Genomic DNA, 23,437 nt, shown 5'->3' on the forward strand with positions numbered 1-23,437 from the left:
AAATTTCATATTGCTTTGAAAGTTTTAGGTGATTTTGCACTTTCAACTGAAAGTTGATTGTGGTTTTTAGATATTCATTCTGTACTTGGTGTAAATTAAGTATAATAGAGTTAAATCTGAATTTCTTCTTTGGTGTGTTAAGGGATCATTGTTTGAAACATTTTAGATATATCAAATGCCACAGTAAAAGATTCAGTGTGTCAGATCTGCTAAATCAGATTTGTTATACTTGTCACATCTCTTATCTGTTGTCTAATTTAATAATTTAATGAAAAATGTCTAATGGCAATAGCCTGATGAAAAGGTACTCAACAGTTAAAAATTAAATATCAAAAGGCATTTTAATTTGTAGTTACGCAGCAACATACTTGTCAACCCTAACTTTTCTTCCTTTGTTTAATTTGGGGCACCAGCACCCTGCTTACATGAAAGATGACAAGTGCATTTACATCTTAAAAACATTTAGATATAGTACAAATTATTTTCTTTTTCTTTCTTTCTTTTTTGTTTTGTTAGAAATAGGCAATTACTTTTCTGACTGAAATGTGCAAAATAGTTTTATTTGAAATCTCTGTAACCCTTTAGATTTCTCCTAAGCGTTTAAATGGATGGCTTCAGAATTATCTTACTTGCATCAGGTAGATGCTTTTGAACTACAGCAGTCCTCAAACTGTTGATGTCCTGTCTTTAGGAATTGTCTGCATTTTTGTGCTTTAGTGAGGCCAAATAMTGACATTTTGATGCAAGGATGTAATGTGCCATGTGTGTGAACAGAAAGAAAACGACCGTCTTTCAGGTCTATTGCATAGAATGTTAAGGAAAAAAGTATTCTGCCCTGGTAAATGAAATTTCTAAAGAACTTGTCCATTTGGGTGTTTTTGTTACAAAWTATCAGTAGTGTGTTTAGGACAAAAGAGGATTCTTTCCCACAGTAGTCTTTAAATAGTCCAGTTAAATATGCTATTTTTCATTTAAGCTAACTGCACTTGCAAGATGCATTAGTAAATTGATGGTTTGTGCTTCTGGTAAGGAAATACCAACTATGTARTAATCAAATTTTTATTAGGATGAGTTGAATTCATTCATCCTAAGATGACCWGTTCAATCAGCAAGTGTAACAAAGCATGCATTGAATGGCTACAGTTCTTGCATTTGTTTTACTACACATAATTCATCACAGAGTAGAATAATGTACTGAAATTGTAAAGTCAGGCTACCCTATTGTAGCCTCACCATTTTTTGTAAAAAAAAATTAATTTGCTGTTTGAAACATAAGCTCAAATTTCATTGCATGTTTCAAAATACCTTCATTTGTGTAATTTCAYTTTAACCTGAAATTTTTCTTCAATTTCACTTTCAGGCATTCAGGTTTCATTCCATTTCTCACTTCTGACGACACTGTGTTGTCATATTATATTGGTGTTTGAATCAAAAATTTTAAGGGTTATTCTGGCTGGTGAAATGGAATGCACATCGTACCCTCAATGTCCTTGCAAAAAATGAGAACAGGAGAAGGGACTGGCCCTCCAGCTTCCTATAGTTTCTGCCAACAGGTTATCTTTGATTTCTGACTGTTATAGAAATCCCAGTAGGAACCATCCCGAGAGATTGCGTTTTCCAGTTCCTGCCTGCCACACACTGAGTYGCACTTGCATGTTGATTTTACTAGTTACCTTCTTGTTCTTCTCCACACTTCTTGCACACAAGATTTTTTGCTGCTAATTTTCATTCAAGTTCTTGTTGGCTGGTCTCAGCAGCCTCAAAGTTCCACATATGCAAGCATGCAGTAGAGTTTATCTGCTATTTAACTGGTTTAAACCTTATGCTTCCTCTTGCTTTTCACATCTGCCTTCACTCACAGTTTTGATTTATAGCTTTTTCTGCTATTAGGCCTACCARTAGTTTACTAGACTGATATCCATCACTCTTCTAACTTACCTTTGGCTTTAGCTGTCAAACTTTTTTCTAGGATGCCTTGTGGAATTTCTGTCTATGCATCTATGCTTTGCTGAAGACTGTTMAGCTCTATGAACTAAGCTCAAAAAGCATTTTGTCTTTAGTATTTTTTCATAAAAAGTTGGAAAATCTGCATTCTTCTSTAACTACAAAATTAAGTGGTCAGCAAATTTGAAAATCACCTGTTAAAGCRGGGTGTGTTCTAAAAAGGGAAGTAATGTGTTGGGGGAAAGAGTCTGTCTCATTTGAAAAGTCTGAAGACCCAAAACGAACTTYATTCATATTGCCTTAGGGATGGGAAGAGCATAAGGGCAAAATCCTTGTTTCTCTAAAAAGAAGTCTTGCTGTGATTCCTTGGTCAGACAGCAGCCTCGTCTTGTAGCTTGAGGATTGTCTGCTCATGTACCTGTTCTAACTCATGGTATTACAAGTTCCTCTAACACCTGATATGAATGATAATAGTTATTGCAACTTTAGAGGATTTACTTATCAGACATGTCTGACAACTCAGAATTCTCTTCTGTTGTCTAGCCACTTGCAGGAAATGGTGTCATATTTGTCTCCATTTTGGTATTACCTGGGATACAGGTAATCAGTTCAGCATTTYCTAGTTTATGCAGTCAATCTTTGTRAGGACATGTTAAAGTCAACAACCTTTGTTTTGCTTTGGTTTTGATTTTGTTACAAGGAGACCTGATTTTTTTAGCCCCTCAAACACACTCTTTCTTATAATATTATTTAGTATTTTTATGACTTTCTTTGGTAATAGGACCTAATATCTGCTATGCTCAAAGCAAAAAAGTAATTGGAAATTGGAATCAATGATAATGCATAGAGGAGAAAGCATTTTTTCCCCCCTCTTCCAGCACTCCTTACTTACAAGCATGAATGAGTGTGTATCTACACATTTTGTACTGCCTCAACCCTTTCAATAAAACAAAAGTAGTAATAAATTATGTCATCAACAAAACAATACTCCATGGTCTAGTTTGTTGGCATAGTGAATGCTTTCGTTTTWATTTTGCATTTGATGGGCACAAATGGAATTTGTTTCTTGTCTGGTTTACTGATTACTTTGGGTGTCCCAATGGTATGGAATGATGCAGGAAACCGTTTTGGAGCACAGGGAGGTTGGGTTTGCTGGTTAGGTAACTGAGTAGAAATGAATGGATGGAAGTCCATGAGAGGAAGAGCTCAGTGGGGTTGGTTCAGATGGATTTAGAAGCCAGAAGTGAATACCAGGGAGGTAAGGGAGGTATGAGGAGATCATAGACTAAAAAGCTTGGGACTCCRAGTCAATAGTCACTGTTACTACTATTTGATTTAATTTGATTACTAGTTGGGTTATAAGCCAAAATAAATTCAAYACTTGGCTGTGAATGAGGTGTTCGAATGGGCTGTGTTAGACTGGTCTTTCAATTGTTACCCTTAGAAACAAGACTTTTATTATCTTGGTAATTCTCAAGGTAGTTTCTGTGGCAACCTTTAGCAAACTGATGTGTAATGAAACTAGTGGAGTGGGGAAAGTAAGTCACATGAAAAGTAGAAATATCTGTAGTCCCAAACTGTGGTATCAGGTCTGTTCTGGAATTCCTAGTTAGACTTTTTAGCTTAGGTTTGTTCTCTTCCTTCAGACAGAAGGTGTGCTAATTGTAGGTGTTCTTGTCTCAGAATATGCAGTTGGGTAGTGTTGGCTGCTAAAAGGTCTTGGGACTGCTTTCTTCTTGTCCCCAGAGCTGTTTCCRAGTCCTTCTGGCAATCTTTACCCAGATTTTACTGGGATCATCATCACSATTTCAGAAGGCAGTGTGCACGAGAGCATTGTGAATCGAGAAGCTTTTACCGGTCATGATTAATACTTGGGAAACTTTATTGTGTTRTTGTTACCTGTTCATAGGTGAATGTGGCTCTCATCGAAGGTTGATTTGTAATAGAGGTTTGTCTGCTGCTGTTTGTGCTATGTCACGGTCCTCTAGCTCAAATTATAAAGGATCAGAGATTTGTGTGTGATGTTTGGATGGGGATTCCCAAGCTAAAACTTTGTTATTGGTCCAAGTAAACTCAGCTCTATCAAAATTACCAGGCTTTTCTGTACATGGAGGTGCCTGAAAGGTTCCTGTAATTCACTGTTGTGAATGAGGGTGGTTTTGTCTTACTAACCTTTACCATGTAGGTACTCATTAGAAGCAATCCATAACAGTAAGTGATCTCCCCTGATAAAGGCACTTAGTGTCTTGTGGTGGAGATTGTTCAAAGGCCATATAAAATGCATCGTTATAGCATCTCCTGTGCAGATGCAGAGAATCATCTTAAAACATCTGGAATTTGCCCCAGACAGCTCTGCAGGGGAGATCCAATGACCTTAGTGAACCACTGGTCAGTTCACGTTCTTGGTTATGGTTTGAACTTTTGCCTAACAGGTCTTTGGTCAGGCATAAAACAATRCTGATTTCAAAATGAAAGAGGAGTAGTAAAAACTTGACTTTCTAAACCCTGAATGTATGCAGTAGTTTTTAGTAGTTTTAGGTTTTAGTAGTTAAGGATGCTGTCATTTTTAACATTTTTAAAATATTGATGAAAATATTCACCAAAGTGAATCTTGCCACTGGACAGGCTGGCAGACTCCTACTAGCACAGTGGGAAAATAGCTGTCTCCTCTGTACTTCRTAACACTTTCTGCTCAGGGGGATGTGTGTGTTTTTGAGTTTAAAATGTTAGGTAACAAAAGGCCTCAGTTTTCTATGCAAAACTTCTATACAAAATTCAGCCTGGAGCATAATCTCCCAGTAGCCAAGTTATCGAGCCCTTGAACTCTTACTTTTTAAGTGGGAAAATATGATCGACTTCTAACAGTACAGCAGATCCATTGTAATAAAAAGCATTTCATTGGCTTAAAATTTCTTTACACAACGAATAGCAATTTAACTTTAATGAAACACTTAAACTTTATTGAAGTGTGGATGAAATTAGTGTTGGGCTTGTTCAGCAGTTGAAGTAATTCAAAAATATTAAAAGCCTTTACTTTGAACTGTGAAAAATCTTAAGCTTTCCAGTTATTGTGGGTCACTCCTGAGTCAAGATAGCTTCCAAATGTTGATTTTGGATTAAATAATTTTTAAGAATCTATTGTTCGGGTCATGCAGAAACATTCTTCATTTCAAATCCATGCCCTTTTCAAAATGCTGTAGGGATTCAGTAAAGATGAGAAATGAAAAACAATGAAATGGTAACATTGGAAGTSAGTGCAAGTTCTCACCTTCACACTAACAAATAGCATTAATGTGTGATCTCACCAAATACTGTACGTGTCTTGAAACAATTTTCTCTCATTTTTTTCCTTTTTCATAGCAGATAAGAAGACAGTAAGGTGGGGTGGGGTTTTTTGTTTTCTTTGATTGTTGGGGTTTGTTTGGGTGGTTTTGTGTTTGGCAGTTCGGGTTGTTTTCTTTCGTACTGCAGTAACATCTCTAAAAGCTGCTGACGTGTTCCAAAATACTGGTTATTTAAGTAGACAGATAAATAAAGCTATACATAAAATTCAACTTAGGGCAGGTTTTGCCATGAATTCAGGTATAGTCTTACAAGTAATTATTAMTGATTTGCTGATCTACGTGCATGTGACTGCAATACATGTTGCAGTTTTAAATACATACATTGGTAGAAATGAGTGGCTGAAAGTCAAAATGGTGGCTACCCCTTCAAGGTAGGTACCCCAAATAGCCAAGTCTATGGAAAACTAAAAAAACAACAACCAGGTTTTACCATAGAAATCAAATTTGAGAATTTGATAAAATGAAGCAGAGCACAAYCTCCTACTACATCTTCCAAAGAATCCACTGTAATCAAAGTCCCTTTCTTCAGTCAGCTTTTTCCCATGACTCAATGCTTCCATCATGCCTACTAAATACTGTTCCCTATTAGTGTTTGTATGTTAATACAGTGGCTTTGATTTGGTTGCCAATTTGCTGAATTTAGTTACTAAAGACAAATAAAAATTTAATGTACTTTCATGTATTTCATGTATAATTGGTATACAAAGCAATTTGGAAGAAAGTATGTAAAAATAATAAGAACTGGTTCTGTGCTTTCTTTCACTGTGGTGACTGCTTGCATTTTTTGAATTAGGAACATTCACAGACCTTTGCAGAATCAGATTCCAGAAGTATTGGGCGTTTTATATTATGCATCTGCCACCTGCTTGTTATCGTTTTACATCCGTATAAGTCAATAGATTTAACAACTTTCAAAGAAAAACATCAATGTTAATAACAAAGGATACTGTTAAAAACACTAAAATGGTGCATCTTAATGCTGCTCATAAGCTTTTTGCTTGAAGCACCACTYTTGAAGTTTCTTACTTGAAAAAAATCTTCTCAAAGGTCCACACTCTACTTTCTCTTCCAATTTTACCTTTTCTTTTACTTACCCAAGTATTTCTGTCGTAAGTCACTAAAATGAATGCAGGATGTGTTTTATTGGTGATTAAAATTTTTCAGTAATTTGAAGGCTAGAGAGATGCAGAGTAAAATTGGACACTAAAATTATTAGTGTCTGTATTGTTCCAAATAGTTTTTGTGAAATTAAGTCTCTTTTGGATCAATTGACTTCAGTTTTCTCATTTCCTATAATAATAATATTTGAGTGACAACCAAAATAAATTCATAAACATAGTATATCTCTAAGACCATTCTTCATTTATGAAATTGCTGTCATTTTGCATTTGACAGGCTATTATTACAGTACAAGTGACTTCAGGAATTTTGAGAAGAGAACACAGTTTCCTGAGTGAGTCTGTGTTTTGAAAGGTTTTAATAATTTTAGGTTTTATAAAATCATGAAAGGACACCTTCAGGGTGCCTTAAAAATGATGTGTTTGAAACAAATAAATGAATATTCTTGCAGACTATGCTTGGTTTGTGTTAATGAAAGGAAATACTGCTTGAGATTTTTTGATTCAACTCTTCTCAGTTTTGATAGATGTTGATTTTTAGTATACCTTACAATTAAAGAAGTGATTTGCTTTTCCCACTGAATTGGTCATCCCATATCTTATCTGTGAAACACTTTTTTTAATTGGCATTCTTGCCAATACATGAATCTTTCTGTATGGGGACCYCTGGGTGCAGTCTGAAGGGTTGGTCTGTGTTGCTGTCGTTGACCCTCACTGACACTGCTGTACATGTGACTTCACTTCTGTAGAGTGAGAGAGGTCTGGGAGTGACAAGGATCACCAAATGCAATGAGTTATCACACTCAGGCTTTTGGAAGCTATGTCAAAGTTGTCAAGAGGTACAATTATTTTTTTTAAGAGGCTCACTTGCAAAGAATTCGGAAAATAAATGGCTAACAGGTTACAGTCCTGGACACAATATGAATGCCAGGCTTCAGAAGAATGTGTCAGCATTAGTTTTACAAGATGATGATACTCTTCATTTGTCCACCACCCACCAGCTGGTCTGTTTCACAAAATAATTCAATTATTCTTAAATCTGAAAAAAAAAAAAAAATTAGTAAGAGAGCTTTTAAGCAGCAGAGCAGCTTCTTGGTCAGCATAATCTAACAACTGTTCTGTGACCAGGACAGAGCCATTAAGTTTCCACTCTGCTATATTTCCTGGATACACACAGAAGGATCACAGTCCTGTCTTACGTAAAATTGTTAAAATCAGTAGGAACCTTTTTACTTACCAGGGACATGTGCCCTGTTTTCAGCACCTTACCTGTTGGCTATTAGTAGTCTCTGCTTTATCAAAATAACATCCTTTAGCATTAAAATTATAGTGGAAGTCTAGTGATAGTGAACTTAGATACATAATGCTATGACTATTATATACGGAAAATAGAGGGCAGAGGGAAGGAATTTGTTAAAAATTTTTCTTCTGGAAATGAAACAGCATCCTACAGCAAATGGATTACTGGTAGATAAAGTTTAGGTAATACTGAGTCATCCTTAGATGTATTCATTTTCGTGTCAAGAAGGAGGGTTTGTTATATCTGAGTGTCACACATAAATTTCATTCTTCAGAACTTGKTTTTTTCCCTTTCAGGAAGAAAAATGTGTTTGGTTTGGATGTTATGTTTTACTTGGTTGAAATGTCTTTTCTTGTCGTGCAATTTTTTTTTTCATCTGATTCAAACCACTTACTTTAATATCTAATAGTTGTAATTAATTTATATTGATGGGTTTCCCCTTAAGTAAAGCATATAGYCACATTAATTCAGCAACAACAAAAAAAAATACTCAAATCCCCCAAGCTGTTAATGCTGAAGTAGAAATAGTAAGATAYTCTAAAAGTATTGCTAAATCTATAGGGCTGTACACTGTTGTCTGTGAAGTGTTTGTATTCTTGTTCTGATACAGAACAAGGGTTGCTTTTATGGGCTACAGCCACACACTGGTGGGCCAATTGCTCTTGTGGAGCTCTGTGTAATGGCTGTAACTCTGCCAGRCCATGTTGTTATTACTTAAATGACAACAACAAAAAGACCCATTTCTTTGGGTCATGTATTCCTCAAGTACTAGGTTTATTTGAGGATCATCAATACATTTCTTTACCAGTGGTGATTTGGGTGAGCTGGTACCTCTGTATGCTTAGGTGAAGAGGTATGAATGGCTAAGACCTCTCAAGTAGGTATTTTTTTATGTAAGTGCATCAAAGTTTTTGGTTTAAGGGAGTCTGGGGCTCTTTTGTTCATTTTTCTTACACCATTTACATTTCTTGTTATCAGATTAGTGGATTGAAATTTGTCTGATTCTGCAATAAGCTGAGTAATTTGAGAGTCTTTATGGTTCAATTCTAAGTATGATGTGCAGYGTCTTTTGCTGAAGATTTTCAGGTCTGGATTGATAAAATGCTCTTTATGCTTTGTTACCGCATTTGATGGAAGAAGGGAGAATAAACCCATGCCTTAACAAAACTCTCCTGAGAGCATGGATACACATCAAATTGTCTTTCAGCTACCTGCACCTCTTATAAATATTTTATGCTAGCAAAGACCTCTCCTTCCCAAGTGAAGCACTGTTGGGCTTTGCATTTTCTGTTGTAGTCTTTCACAATTAGAGTTTTGCTCCTTCTTAATAATAAAGTAAGTTATATTCTATCCCATCCCAGAAGCAGTGGAGTTTAATGAGTAAGGAACAGAAAGCAGCAATATTGGGTAGACCTCTTYAGCTGTCCCTCAGATCATTCTGTGATTTGAATGAGGTAGCAGAAAGTTCAGAGCAGTCTCAACAGCTTCTRCTTGAAAGACATCTTGGTTTGGGCTGTGCAAGAAGGCACAGAACCAGTATTATTCTCTTGGTGTTTTCCTCTTTTAGACTGAAGTTCATACACAGACAAAGGTGTTCATCMCAGTATTCACAGTCTTTAGAGCTCTTGCTACTCCTAGGCAGCTAAAACACAGAAACGTTCAGGTTCTTTCAATGTCGTGACATAATTTCTATTGATTGAATTAAAATAGTTCAAAAAATATAGGTAACATAAATCTGTAAAGCCTTCACATTTAACATTTTTAGAAATTTGTTTTCTGGTTACTTAGGTCAGGTCCTTCAAATGACATTCACTGTATTAGATCAAGGTAGTACCRTGGCTGAAAATAAGTGCAAGGTGACTAATTCAAAGGTGTAGAATTCTGGCCTTCATATGTCAAGATGTTTAGGAAGGTTCTGACTTTCAGTGATCAGCCTCTATCTTTCTTTGCTTCAGAACTGTTGCTTGTAAAAATACCTTCCCACATAGGTTACCAGTAATTTCTTCATTAAATTTCAAATTATTGATAGCTGGTTTTTAGGTCACTATTAGTTCTTGGGACTTTTTCTCAGATTCCTAAGGCACTGTATATTTATAATTATCATGAGCTATGCAGATAAGTATTTCAAGAAAGCATTAATCTGATTCACAGTTTAATTAGTATGGAGCTAGTAAGAACAATCRATTTATCAAAATATTTTCAGTTTTACCGAGAAAAACCTGCTAATGAACTATTTATAGCAAACTTGTATCTATTTTTGTCAGTAGTCTAAGGACTGACTTAGGACAAATGGGTTAAAAAACAGGAAATGTGGTTAAATAAGTGGGTAATCTCTCCAGAGAGTTTCCAGTTTGCCTACACGTTCACATTTTCTTCTTAATGTACTTTCAAAACAACATTAAGTACAGTACCTTGAAATCCATCTCCGTTTAAAGGAGGGAATGTTTCCAGCAATAGCAGGAAGTGGCCTAGTGAGAAATTTTACATTCTTGTTTCAATTCAAATGAGATTCTGGAGTCCCTGTTTTTAAGTGGGTTTTTCTGCTTTMATGACAATGGAGCAGTTGTGTGACATTTAACTTGGCTCAGGTGTATCATATGGATCTATAAAGCTCTGTGAATGCTGTAATTATGCCTTTTGTTCTAGACTGGTTTAAAATAATGACTTGCCTCTAACTTTGCTTTTTCATTTATATGGGACTGTATTTATTTGTTAATAAACTATGCACACGKGTTTAAAATATATATACAATCATGTTTGAAGGTTGTAAAAACAGTGTTAATATCAGATGCATAAATCTTACTGTAAAGTAAGGAATTTACTGAACATTATAMTGTCCATTTAATTATTTAAGAGGTGGTGTCTGTATTTGGGCAAAGCAGAAGCAGTAAGKAAATGAGAGCCATTATTTGCACTGCTCATTTGGTTTTTGACAGCTACTAATTATTAACTTTTTTATATCAACTTGAAAAACATTAATGAATCAAAATGAAGAGGTAATAAATAAATAAAGCCACCTAGGTGRTAGTAAAGGTTGTGACCTGGTGGAGCTACTGTATTTTTAGAGCTACTGTCAGATACATGTTTTGCTCTTAGCATCCTGCAAGCAGTTTTCTGGAAATGTTTTTATCCAGGGCAAACAACAAAGCATGATGGCAAATATATTTTTAGTAATTAGGAAGAAACAAGCWGGCTTGTCGAGCTGCCTAAATTTTAAAAACAGGCCACTGGTAGTACCGTTATCTGAAGCTGATTTCCTATCAACTGTCTTTGAAGGGAGAAACCTTTGTGCTGCTGTAGTAGAGGTGAGCTGCTTTGTTTTGTCCATGGGGAAATTCCAAGTCACATCTCTACTTTTACATATGTATATATTTCTTTTTATTTTTATTTTTTTTTTACCATCTGTGGGGTGTCAGGTTAGATGATATCACTGTGTGGGTGGGGGCACTTCAGTAAAGTAGTATGACATATTCATGTACCAGTGCTGTAGTTCGTCAAAGGCTCAAGCCTGCAAACAAGTTAGAGGACTTGTTTGGACTGTCTATTCCATGGTTAGGGGACTGTCTTGAGAGGTATAGGCTTCTTGGAAATAAAAATACTACTTTTCTAAATGGGGTATTGCATTTACTATAGGAATTGCAAATACTTGCTACCTTGTAAAATAATTTTCCAGAAAGATTAAATAATTTAGGGTATTTTCTAATAAGCCAAATACAGTTTGTTGTTCTGGGAACATACAACATTGAACTATGTGTCAGTCCCATTAAACTTTGCCTGGTTATAAAAACTAAATTTCTAAATGGTTTTGGAGGACACCTTCACTCAAATGCATTTAATGCAGCCTCAGGCATGCTGTGCTGTTGGTCCTTGTAGATATCACCCTTTTTCATATCATCYGGGGTGCTTGATTATAAATCCAAATTGCTTGTATGTTTTTGGGTTTTTTTCAAATCCATCTTAAGTGCTCTGAACAATTCAGGTAATAAGTTTATTCCAAATACTTTCACAATACCATATAATGTAAAGCGGTTTTTGSTATATATATTTCACAGGCTGGTAGCCTGAGTCTCTGAAATATTTTACATGTAAGGTACATTATGTGTCATGTTTATTTGGAATGCTGCACCCTAAAACTAAAMATATTTTGGTGTTCATTTGAGTTTTCACTTTTAGTCTCTGCTGCTACCTGTTCATTTCTTGGGATAAGGTAGTTCATAGATCTTTGCTATGCACTGGAGGTGTCAGGCATTCATCCGTAAATATGAGAAGTGTAGAGTTACCTGTAGGTCTCTAAAATTAAAATTTTTGTACCAAGACACAGCTGCACAGATAACTTTTTTTTTAAATTGTTCTAGGAGCCTTTTTATGGAGGCACTGCTGACTGCTCTACTGACCTTCTGTGACCTCAGGCAGTGTTTTACTCTGTAGTGCCTCTTCTCCCTCCCACCTGTTCTGCCTTACTAGCTTATATTTTTAKTTTTCAGAAAGAGATTACTTGATTTGAGCTGGAAGTTATCGTTTAGGTTAGATTGAAAAGTGAAAYTCTGTGGTGTGTGTTGGGCAGCTTGGTTTGTCAGGAGTTGAAATTCCCACGTAGATTCCATGTGGTAGGACAGTCCTCGCTTGGTGTGTTGCAGAGCACAGTCTGCCTTTTCAAGAGCTGCARAAATACAAATAGTAGTCTGCCATCCCAAAAGGAATCCTGCCAGCCCACAGCACTGATTTGGTAACAGGAGTTGCATTGAGGAACAGTGGGACCACACTCGTAATTGTGCCAGCATAATTGTAGTTAAAGCAGGTATTAAATGGTACTATTGCAGCTGCAATGCAGCCAGAACCTAGAGGAAACTTAACAGTTAAAATCAGACTGTTTAAAGAAGCTGCATGGCTCTGTGGATACCATTCAGTAGTTTCTTTCTTAATGTGCACTACACAGCACTGATTAACGACTTGCAATAGATGTGTGCAGCTTTTTTTTTCCAGCAGTTTCACATAGCAGATTTAAAAATTGCAGAAGAGTTGTGTGAGCTTAACTGACATACAGTTCAAAACACTTTGACTGTGACTTGCTGTAAAGTTTGGCATGATATACCTGAAGCTTGGAAATTAACATTTTGCAATATTGATTTGCTTAAATCTGTTAATAGARTATAATGTAACTGAAAATAATATATATATATAAAATTTTTAAAACCAATTCCTTCCTTAGAACAGAGAAGATTAAATACTTTTCTCTACTTTCTCTCCTCTAAATTTACTATCACAGCGGCAAATTAAATATCCAGGAACAGACAAGTACTCATGTTCTGTTATGCAAAAYATTAATCAAGCTAGTTATGCAAAATATTAATCTCTTTGGATCACCAAATTCGGTATATTATTATTCTTTCAGGAAAGTTTCCATTAAAAAGTATCAGGGAAAAAGAGGTTTCAGACTGATTGACTGTTACTGGCATAACCCACCAAACAGAACAATAAATTGTAAAAAATATTGCATACAATTGGATGTGTTGTAAATGCAAAATTTCAGACTCCCAGGCATCAGTTTTCCTAYCCCTACCAAGTCATGTTCAAGCCTCAAGGCCAACAAATTTAGTGCTCTCTTTCCAGAAGCACTAAGAAACATTGCTATCACCAGAAGCAGTTGCTTGCCCAGTTAAGTACTGGCCTCCTGCAGAATGCCCTCTGTTGTTCCCTCAATTGGTGGCTCTGTGCCTACCCAACATCATTTTTGTTTCAGTGCCTCAGAGCTTAAGTTTCTAATAAGTCAGGTCAGTCTTGAAACAGGACTGGTAGCTTAGTCAATGTATTAAGAACCCTTCAGTCTTCTCTGCTTTATTTAAAAAAAAAAAAAAAAAAAAAAAAAAAAAAAAAAAAAAAGAGCAACAGCTGTCAAACTGTAAAACGTAAAATTTCCTGTGGATGACTTTTCTCGCACCTCCACACAGGAGCAGTAGCTTTCTATATTCCTGCATGATTCTTTTTAACCAAACTTGCCTCAGAACTTTTTTCTTTTCTTTTCACCTTTCATAGCCTCTCATCCTCATGTCTGGTTTACTGTTTATAAGCGGAGGTACCTGCTGACATCACCTGCTTTTTCTAAACTGTTGTGTTCATTTATCCTTGCCTCCTGCTTTTTGCACAAGAGGCAAGCTAAAAGGCTGGTTTGGTAAGAGGCAGAACAAGGCTGTACTCCCAGTTATCCATCTCAAATGAGGTTTCAATCTCACAAGAGTTAAAAGTGTGTCAAACCCAGCCTCCCTGGGTTAAAATTTCCTGTATGTTTCAGTTGTCCTCACTGAACTTCAGTTCATTCTTTGAACTCTTGAGTCTACGGAAGGCTTAAAATGTTTGAATCTCATATCTTCCCTCACTATCAATTTACTGTAGAAGAACTGGGAACATTTGAAGACACATGTTAACTTTTGTCACAGAAAAAGCAGCCTGATGAGCTCAGTTTTACWATGTGTGCAACCTTTGCCCTTTTCTTGCATGTAAGTCTTTGTAGCCTCTCTGTGTTTTAGAATTACACATGTGGTGTTCGAGTCCCAGCTCTTGCATGCTTATTCAGTTACTYTGGGGGTTTCATAGTATAACAACGTCATATAAGTACTTGGGGGAAACATATCTCTGAGAACTACAAGTGGGACAACTGGTAGCACTTCACCATCTGAAGATCTCGTGAATGACTCCTGTATTGGCAAGCTAAAAGTTTGGTTTCTGTTACTCTTCAGAACCACAAACCTTTTTCCCTTCTGCTTTTCCCATCATTCACAGTCATCCTTGCTACAGCTACAGTGTTGCCAAAATTGCTTTGAAATGTAGATTGATGCATTTAAGTTGTAAAAAAAAATAAAAACTAAAATTAATAGGTGGTGTAAACTGGACATTAATGGATGATTTTTTATATGATTCTCCAAGAAAAACTAGAGTGGAGAGTCCAAATTTGGAAGATGCTATTTTAAAGTTTCTGTCAGCCATTGTGATAGTTGATGGCTGAAATTGTCCKTCATTTTTATGTCTTAAGTCTTCCCATCCATTTTTCTTTAGAGCAGTGCTGGGGCTTTGTTAGTGGCAGCTAGAATTCCAGCAAGTCAGTCTTTGGTATTAAGAATRGAGTGGGAGTGGAATGCATTTATGCTGTAACAGAATAATAACATTTTCCTCAGAGAAATTGCAAGGGCTTGTTGAGACTTTCTTTAACACATTTTTGTCAGAATCAATGGAAAGGCATTGTATTTGTGCTTCAATATGCTAAATAAGAGGTATTTTAGACTTAAGAATGTTATGTTTCACTTGATTAGCCTAATAGTTGCAACCTACAGTTACATGGTGCATTAGCTTTCAGTGCTGTATAATAGGACTGGCAGCATGGTGTCCCAAAAACTGTAATTGCGTGGGCTGCTGAACAGTTGTAGAGAAAGCTGCACAAAAATTCTATTCTAGACAGATTTTTTTTCATTTTTAAATGAATTTCACAACAAATTCACAGTTGGATGCCACTGCTTGTATTTCCAGTGAATCATACTGCAGAAAAGTAATACTTTGCCTCAACAAAGCCTGCCACAAACAGTGCAGTGATATAAATCAGAAATTGGATATTTTTTAATTGTAACTTTTCAAAATATAGTGCTGTTATTAACTATGCCTGCAGGTCCTGACATTCTGATATGTTTGGCTTTGTCTCCACATCCAAAAATTAAATCCTTCACAAATAAGACAAAAAGAAGAGTTGGGAGAAAATACTCTTTTTACTTATGTTCTATTCATGGTAGGAAACTGACTCCCTGACAGCAATACTTGTCATTAAACCACGTATTTCAYAGCTCAGTTAGAGCAAACCTGTTACACAATGACCTTTAATTTCCAGCCTAATCTCTCTGATGGTCAATTCATTTTTACCTTTCTTTCTTTCTTGTGCCTTTGTTGCTCTTCACCTTGCCTTGTTCTCTCTTCTTTCCCTGCCTGATTCCACTAACTGGCATATTTGGAGTTCAKTTGCATCTTCTTTATGTCTTTGGCTTGTTTAGCTCACCAAGACAAGGTCTTTTAGGTTATTAGATGCTACAATTAAGGCAAATACAGTTTCATATACATGGGCTGTCTCTAAACTGCATAGCTTTGCACAGTGCTCAATTATTTGTTCTAAAATTGTAAAACCTGTCCAAGAAGCTGAGGAAATACTTGTGCTGGTACTGAGCTCCCTGATCCCGYAGTCTCAGTGGGACTGAGCCAGCTATGAAAGGTCAGGAACACCTAATTGTTTCTTGCAATCTCGGTAGCACTAATCTCCTTTAAGTTCTTAGTTCACCCATCTGTCCTTGTGTGTGGCACAAAGATGGAAGATAAAATATGTCTGCTTATGCCCTTTCACTGAGGTTTAAKTTAACAATTTTATCATGCATCTGGGCTAGGCTAACGATATGCAATACTAAGCTACTCTCACTTCATTTTTACCTTAGGTTCTCTCTCCATTCATTCTGAGTTCTTCAGTTAGAAGACATAAATAACCATTCTGTCTTAGCTGTGCACCACCAGACAAAGATGTTCAACAYCTGGAGCTAATGCTGCTCATATTAGTATTTCATACTTCTAGAAATTTGCAGTGCTTATGTAGCTATAAAAATTATGGCAGCACAGTGACTAAGTCTTTATGAAAGGTTTTTGTAGGCATAGTGATTAGCAACTTTTACTAGCATAGTCAGAATTTGTTTAATTTGGGTGCTTACAGTTTACGCCTATCCTGAGCCAAGTTGCATGAACGCATGAGAAGAGGCACTCTACCTCAGGRATTCAGGTGGGATAAGTGGGAAATCAGGTTTCTTCCTTGGAACCACATCACCCTCTTACACAGCCCATGCACTTCAGTCTCTRTCTACTCAGGCTTTTCACTCACCTCCTTGGTAACACTTCTTCCCAGCTCAGCCTGCTGGCCACCTATGCAGGAGACACCCGTGCCCTGTTTGATATAGCAGCTCCCTCCCTGTGCTACCCATAGGGCTCCCTCAAAGTGGCAGGGTTGGAGTGAGACACTTCATTAGGGAACTTCATTCAGCTGGGCCAAAGAAAAGCTGCGTAGGTCACAACTGAAATTTTGATTGCYTAGGGAACATGCCATGGCACTGCTCAGATATTCCTAGAGAAGGGAGACTGTCAAAGTCTTAATCTTGTGCAGCATTTGCACAAAAGTAAAATCACGGTTTCCACATGAAGGATCCTGCTGTCACAAGAGGAGGCTGGTAGGCAGCCGAAAGCTGAATACCACATAAGTTTGCAGATCAAAAGCAACTCTTTGCACCTGGAGGTTAACTGCAGACCAGCTCCCAAATTCACCCTGTACCTCTTGTTGTGATTTGCGTACCATCGTTCAGTGTCTGATTAAGTTGTATTTGTTTCTGAGATGTGACAGAAATTTTGCCCTCTGTGGTATGAAGCCTGCAGAGGATTTATACAGGGGCAAAGTGAAGTAAAAAAAAGGAAAACAGTATAAGAGGAAAAGGAAGGGGGTGCTGCATTTCCACATACACCTGTCATCTTTTGGTGTGGTTCAAGTATTGGTGTGTGATATTCTTGCTTTATTTTGCAAGGTTACAGGGCAGGAGAAAAAAAGTCAGTTTCATAAAATTTCTGGTATTGCTTTATTCCTCCCTCACTTTCTTGCTAAGATAAAAGAAGTTCCAAATTTGCAGCCTGGAATACAATACTGTTAGAGTTGTCTTTCGGTTAATTTAGATGGAAGAAAGCTACTGAGATTTTTCAAGGAAAAGAATAAAGAGAAAACATGYTAGAAATATTTTGGAATGTGTGGGGAAAGGTTGGTATTTTTCTAGCCCCCAGGCTGCATTGCACTGTACATCCTAGACATGTGTCCCTCACACAAGATGGTCCTGTCATCCTTGTGTCCTACTCTTATAAAATGTTTGTCCATAATTGTTTAACAAAGAAGTGCCATCTTTTTAGATCTTGAGGGAAGTTGTGGGACCAATGGTTAAAGATATGAGTATTACTGAGGTAGCAGTCAGACATTACTCTCTTTGTGAGACACTATTCTCACAGAATAGCTCATTTTTATGATCTCAGGTAACCCCTTTTAAAGCTGTTTTTTGTAGTAGGACTAAGTTGCTGCATTGGTGTTATCTGAGGAAAGGTGGAGCAAGTAAGATTAACTGATTAAAGGTTCACTTTGTAATTTTTATAGCAGCAGCCTTAATCACACTGTGATCTCTGAGCTGTGTGGTCTCACCTGTCTTTGTCCATGATTATCATATTTTACCGTTGATTTAATATATTGAAGGGAATGATGGGTTCATTGCACTTTCTGTTATTCATGCTAGAGTAATCAAAATTAGAAGTTGAGGTCGTGTCTATCACCAACCCTCTCTCATTACTTTGTACTTCCAGCATTTATACATACTTTAATGAGTTAAATGCTTGCTGATTTTCCTTTGCCTACAAAGTGAAGTGGCCATTAAAAAAAAGGAAGCCATTTTAGATTTTTACCTGTTTTAAATTTTAGATGGTTGGTGTACAGGCCAGGAAAGTTACAGAATTACAGCAGCTGAGAGTACTAAGAGCCTGTCCTAACTAAAGAACACCCTGCTGGATGTCCTGTTTAGAATTCACTGCTAAGTATAAATTGACAAGCATTTCATATGCTTGGCAAGAAAATGCTTATTTGACTTCTCCATCCTCCCCAAAAGGAAATTTCTAGTAAGGCATGACATCTCCTATAAATTGCCATGAGTAATATATTCTGAACCACTTTCAGAGAAACAAGAGTCCTTGTTATTTCTATCTATAAYAATAATTTACAGATAGAGAAGCTGATAAAGTAGTAAGATCTTGAAGACTGTTACACAAACAAAACTGCTTGTCTTCTTTTTTCTTTAGAGAACTTATCAAACTGTAGTGCATGTTCTGTGCCATGATGTATGTATTCTAGGAAAACATCCAGAATATTGTTTTTCATAATGCTAATGCTAGTTTTTTATTAAATTGCAAACTTGGTGAAATTATGTTGCTAGAGAAGAATACTGAAACAGGAACCTACTGCCTTTTTTTAACCTTCTGCTATAAGGAAATGTGCCTTTCTCCATTTGATTTGAAAAAGGAAATAGACTCGTGGTGTGGCTATGGAACTTTCTCTTTCTGCCTCTAATTGCAAAAGTGGTAGTAAAAAATGAAAATAAAAAGCACAGTATAGAGCAGCACAATATTATGGTGTTCTTGAGACAACAGAATGAAAGTAATTATTTTGTTTGTTTTGTTTCAGGTGTCAGAAACTACTTGAAAGAAGCATTAGTGAATATCATTGCTGTGCATGCAGAGGTGAGGAGAAACTTCAGATTTTTTTATGCTTACATTCATATGATTTCAGTGTACTTTTCCTGGTGAATCCTGGGATTTCACCAGGGATTTTCACCCTTTTTATTGAAGTGTCTTCATTATAAATGTGTTCTAGATTAGGTTTAACCAACCAGTTATGCAACTGGTAACTTTTTTACGGGCAGAAGGAGACGAGCAGTTCCTGTTTATCCTCACTACCACTCCATTACACCTTTTTGTTTCCACTATCTGATAAAGATGCAAGCCAAATTCTAAAGCTAAATTCCCCCTTTCCGTGTAGATAATATATAGATATATAGGTAGTTGTGATGGTCTCTTTCTCTGATTGCCTTTATTTTCCAAAACATCTGTAAATGAACATCTGCCTCATCTGGAAAGTAATGTTCAACACATGCCACTCAGAGTGAAAAGCCAATATATGTCTATGTTCTATATACAATGAAAATAGCAAACCTAAGCCCAGAAAGTTTTATAGTCTCTGTACAGCACAAATACTGCTTGAAATACTTTGGTAGGTAATGGCTACCCAGGTTAGGAAGTAAAATATTACTTATAACATAACAAGCTTGGAGGAGCTGCATTTAGCCTTTTGTGTTTATATGCAGGAATTTTCTATGGCTCTTTAAATCAGAGCCTTTGTTTTACGTAACAATTCTGTCTAATCATCAAGAGTGTTGCCAGATTACTGTTGCTCCTGGTAGAAGTATTGGTAGTAATATTACTCTTACCTTCCAAAGTACCACTAGTATGGCTGTTTTGCCTTTTCCCTGTAATTAAAATATGATGAGATTCACTTGAGGGTCTTACTTATATTATTCCTTCCTAAATTACAAGGATTCAAATAAATTACAATATTTTCAGGACCTTCAAATTTAACTTGCAGTATTTCTGATACAATTTCAGTGTTAAATTATAGCAGAAGCACTTTCCCAGAAGCGTTACTGATGTTACCAAACGTTTCCAAATGGGGGAATAAGCAACACTAAAAATGTACACCAACAGGATAATAATTTTTAATAYTGCTTTTCAGTGTAATGGAAATTGATTTAAATGGAAATTAGAGGTTTTGCTTTAAAAAATGCAAAGTCATTTGTGACTTACTGAGCTAAAATGCTGCAGTAGAAAGGTGAATTGCTGTGCTCTCTTTATTGAGACCGATACTGATTCTGGCCAAAATCGCATTGTCTCATAAATTTCTAGATATGAAATATTGCATAAATATGAGAATGTGTGTCAAGATGAAATTCCCCTTTCTACTGGTGAAATTCTGTAAGCTGGGTCAAATTTAAGTTTAGTTCGCAAATCTGCAAGTTTCTATAGTTTGAAACAGCAAAAATTAACCATCAGATGAGCAGTGAGGAGAGACTAAAGTGGAAAGAAAATTGTTTCTCCACCTATGAATTCAAGTTTAGCTGAAGTCAAAATAAGGGCTTCCTATTGCAAATTTGTGATGATTCACCCTTGCTGAGAATTATTTTTCTTGGATTCTGTAAAGTAACTTCAAGAGTGCTCATTGCAGGCACAAATAATCTCTTTTCAGTAGATCTTTGGGCATGTTCCTGGTATGTCTGTGTTGGTCAGCAGTGTTTGGTGCTGAGTAAGATCACCCCTTTCCAGCACTGGTAGCAGCTGGTAGCTGATATTTATGTGGTCACTACTTGGCTTGCAGTACAGATGTGCCTTGTGGAACGGTCAGTCTTATGGGATCTGTAGTACACAGTTCTTTATTAAAATCACTGAAAACTCTGTAAGAATCTTGCTTGCTTTTTTTTCCTCTTTAATTTATTTTTACACATATGTATTATTATCCTCTGTCACTTAATAAATTTCCTTGTGAGACATGAGATCTAAACTTTGTKTAAAAGCAAAGGTATTCTAGCAAAGCAATCATTCCACTACTTAATTCTTTAGACCATTTTAAAGCAGAAACTGAGGGGGCATTTTAAAATTTTATACAGTTCGTTTTACTTCCTGCTCTACTCCAGTCACACACTTCAGCTTACATACACCACTCCACACACCACCTCAGCTTCTTGTGTCATCTTCTCTCCCAGCCTTGTGCAGTCTGATGAAACTTTATCATYACCTTTAAGTTCGGTGTGTCTAACCTATAATCTCACTTCCTCCTATATTCCAGCCTCTTGACCTGCATTTTCCCCAGTTCTTTATAGAAGAATCATACTCTTTTTCTTTTAATCCACTAACAATTTCTCACTTCTGTAAAGCTCCCTGTAAGGAAGATTGGTCTCTTCATACTTTGTTGCAAGCATAGATCTAATAATTTTGTGTTGCAGTTAGTATTCTGAAAGTGCCACCTTAAAAAGTTATACAAATAAGCAATTAAAAAGAGGGTCTTGATGCATGGGGAAACCAGTAAGGTTTCGTTTTTTTGTTTTTGTTTTTGTTTTTGTTTTTGTTTTTTTTTTTGCCAGGGAACTAATAAAGAGCAGCAGTGCCAGAATCTAAATGAAAAACCATTGACGCTGTCGTACGCTCGCAGCATGTCAAATGTTTATCTCTGCCACAGAGCATAATGACAGTAGCCATTCAACAGGGTTCAAATATAAAGGAGCCTAGAAGAAATAGCAAAACATATGAGTAAAAAGTGGCTGAATGTATAATTGGGTCAGTGAGTCACACAATTTTGAATTAAAGGTGCTATCTCCAAGACAGCAGTCTGTCTACAGCTGCCTGACTAGACTACCTGCATCCATCAGCCAAAAGCACGTATTTTGACATTAAGCTGCCTTTTGGTATTGCAGGTAGGTTATCACATATCACATAGCCAGCCTTGCTGTTAACAGAGGGGATTGGTTGAAGTGCAGGGCAATCATCAAAAGACATCCTTCATATTCTAGTTGCTTTTGAATATTTTTTGTACATTGACAAAAATGAAGGAGACCTTTCAGTCGAAGTGGTATATGTTTTTTAGTGGAATGTGACTGTTGAAAATATTTCTGTTAATGTAGGTATTGTGCTCATGGTTCTTCTTTCATAAAAATTAGGTATTTACCATTTCCAAAGACYTGGTTCCTCGGGTAATGTCAAGGGTTGTAGAAGCAGTCTCTGAAGAACTGAGTCGGCTCATGCAGTGTGTTTCATCCTTCAGCAAAAATGGAGCTTTACAGGTACCTGAATACTTTGCACTGTAAAACTTCTGAATCTAGAAAACAGAATAAYAGAGGTATAATTTATGTATTTGTTTGATTATTGTAGCAGTGAAAGCAAGGAGATAAAAAGGATTAGTTTACAACCTATTTCAGATTTATGGATGAATACCCTTTGTAGTACTGGTTCTTGGGTTTGGTTGTATTTTCGAGTTTTTTTTGTGTCAGACATTATTCCAAGGCTACCTGTAACCTATGGGATAAAAAGCATCATAATGGTRTCTCTTTGAAATGTTATGAAATACTGTCTTTGGCCTGACATAAAAAATCACTTTAAAAGAAAAAAAAAATGTTGTGATATTTTCAGATTTGAAAATGCTGAAAACACTATGCAGTAGGATCTCGTAAGACTTTGCAGAAGTAGTCACTTGTTTGTTATACTCTCTCTACAAAACCATGTTGTTTTAACATATAGAATGGCTTTGCTTTCTTTATTTACAGCTGTGTTGGTAGTTGTACTTGCCATTGGGTAAGCTTTAAAGGACTCGAAGTAAAACACTTTTTTTTTTTAAATCACTTTGAKTCAGATTGCTACGACTGTAACAGAAGAAGAGCAAATTCCCTTTTTTCATTGTACATGACAGCATTCTTGCATGATGATGGGAAAATAATTATCTGGTTGTATGCCTAATTTTCCAATTGCTSACAGTAATGGCACTGGACAGAGAATTATTGTAGGAAGATCACAGCCAAGTAAGATTGACTCCCTATTTAAACCAAATCCATGAATAACAACAAAATTACCCATATATCCCTTTTGTCTGACCAAACAAGCCACTGTAGGGACTTGCTGCCTAAAGCTGTAATTGAAAAGATTTTGTCTCCTTACTGTAAGTTTGTCATTGATAATCATTTCCTGTTCCTCTGAATATGGAAAATCCTATCTGACAGAGAGCAGCAGCATGAGAGTGATTAGAGCCTTGTCAGGCTGAACAAAATATTCTCATTCAAGCCTCACTCTGTATTCCCACCATCCCATGCCCCACAGTTTTGCAGGTTTGCCCTTCCACCCAGTTTACTTAGGCTGTGGTACTTGAGAATGTGGTACTGGTACCACCTAAAATGCAGAAAACACTCCAGAATTTTGTATGTAGAACTTCAAAAAGTCCAAAACTCTTGAGCTTGGGGCACAAAAAGAGGTAAGATATTCTGTATTGAGAAAAGTGTTTCTTCTGAGTAAAAAATTGATGGGTGGCTATGTCATTTTTTGTGCCAGAA

The 23,437-nt window shown here is 36.5% G+C and overlaps 1 protein-coding gene across 2 annotated transcripts in view; it reads left to right on the plus strand.

The window, feature by feature from the left end:
- EXOC2 (exocyst complex component 2) overlaps window positions 1-23,437 on the plus strand; it is a 147,316-nt gene that overhangs the window by 117,462 nt on the left and 6,417 nt on the right. For both annotated transcript variants that reach the window (XM_057373901.1, XM_057373900.1), the window contains exons 24-25: window positions 18,979-19,034; window positions 22,058-22,180. In XM_057373901.1, the coding sequence (XP_057229884.1) occupies window positions 18,979-19,034; window positions 22,058-22,180 (179 nt within the window). The remainder of the gene's footprint in view (window positions 1-18,978; window positions 19,035-22,057; window positions 22,181-23,437) is intronic.

Source organism: Malurus melanocephalus, unplaced genomic scaffold (genome assembly GCF_030028575.1).
Source record: "Malurus melanocephalus ecotype Western Australia unplaced genomic scaffold, MMel_1.1 scaffold_209, whole genome shotgun sequence".
Classification (NCBI taxonomy): Eukaryota; Metazoa; Chordata; class Aves; order Passeriformes; family Maluridae; genus Malurus; species Malurus melanocephalus.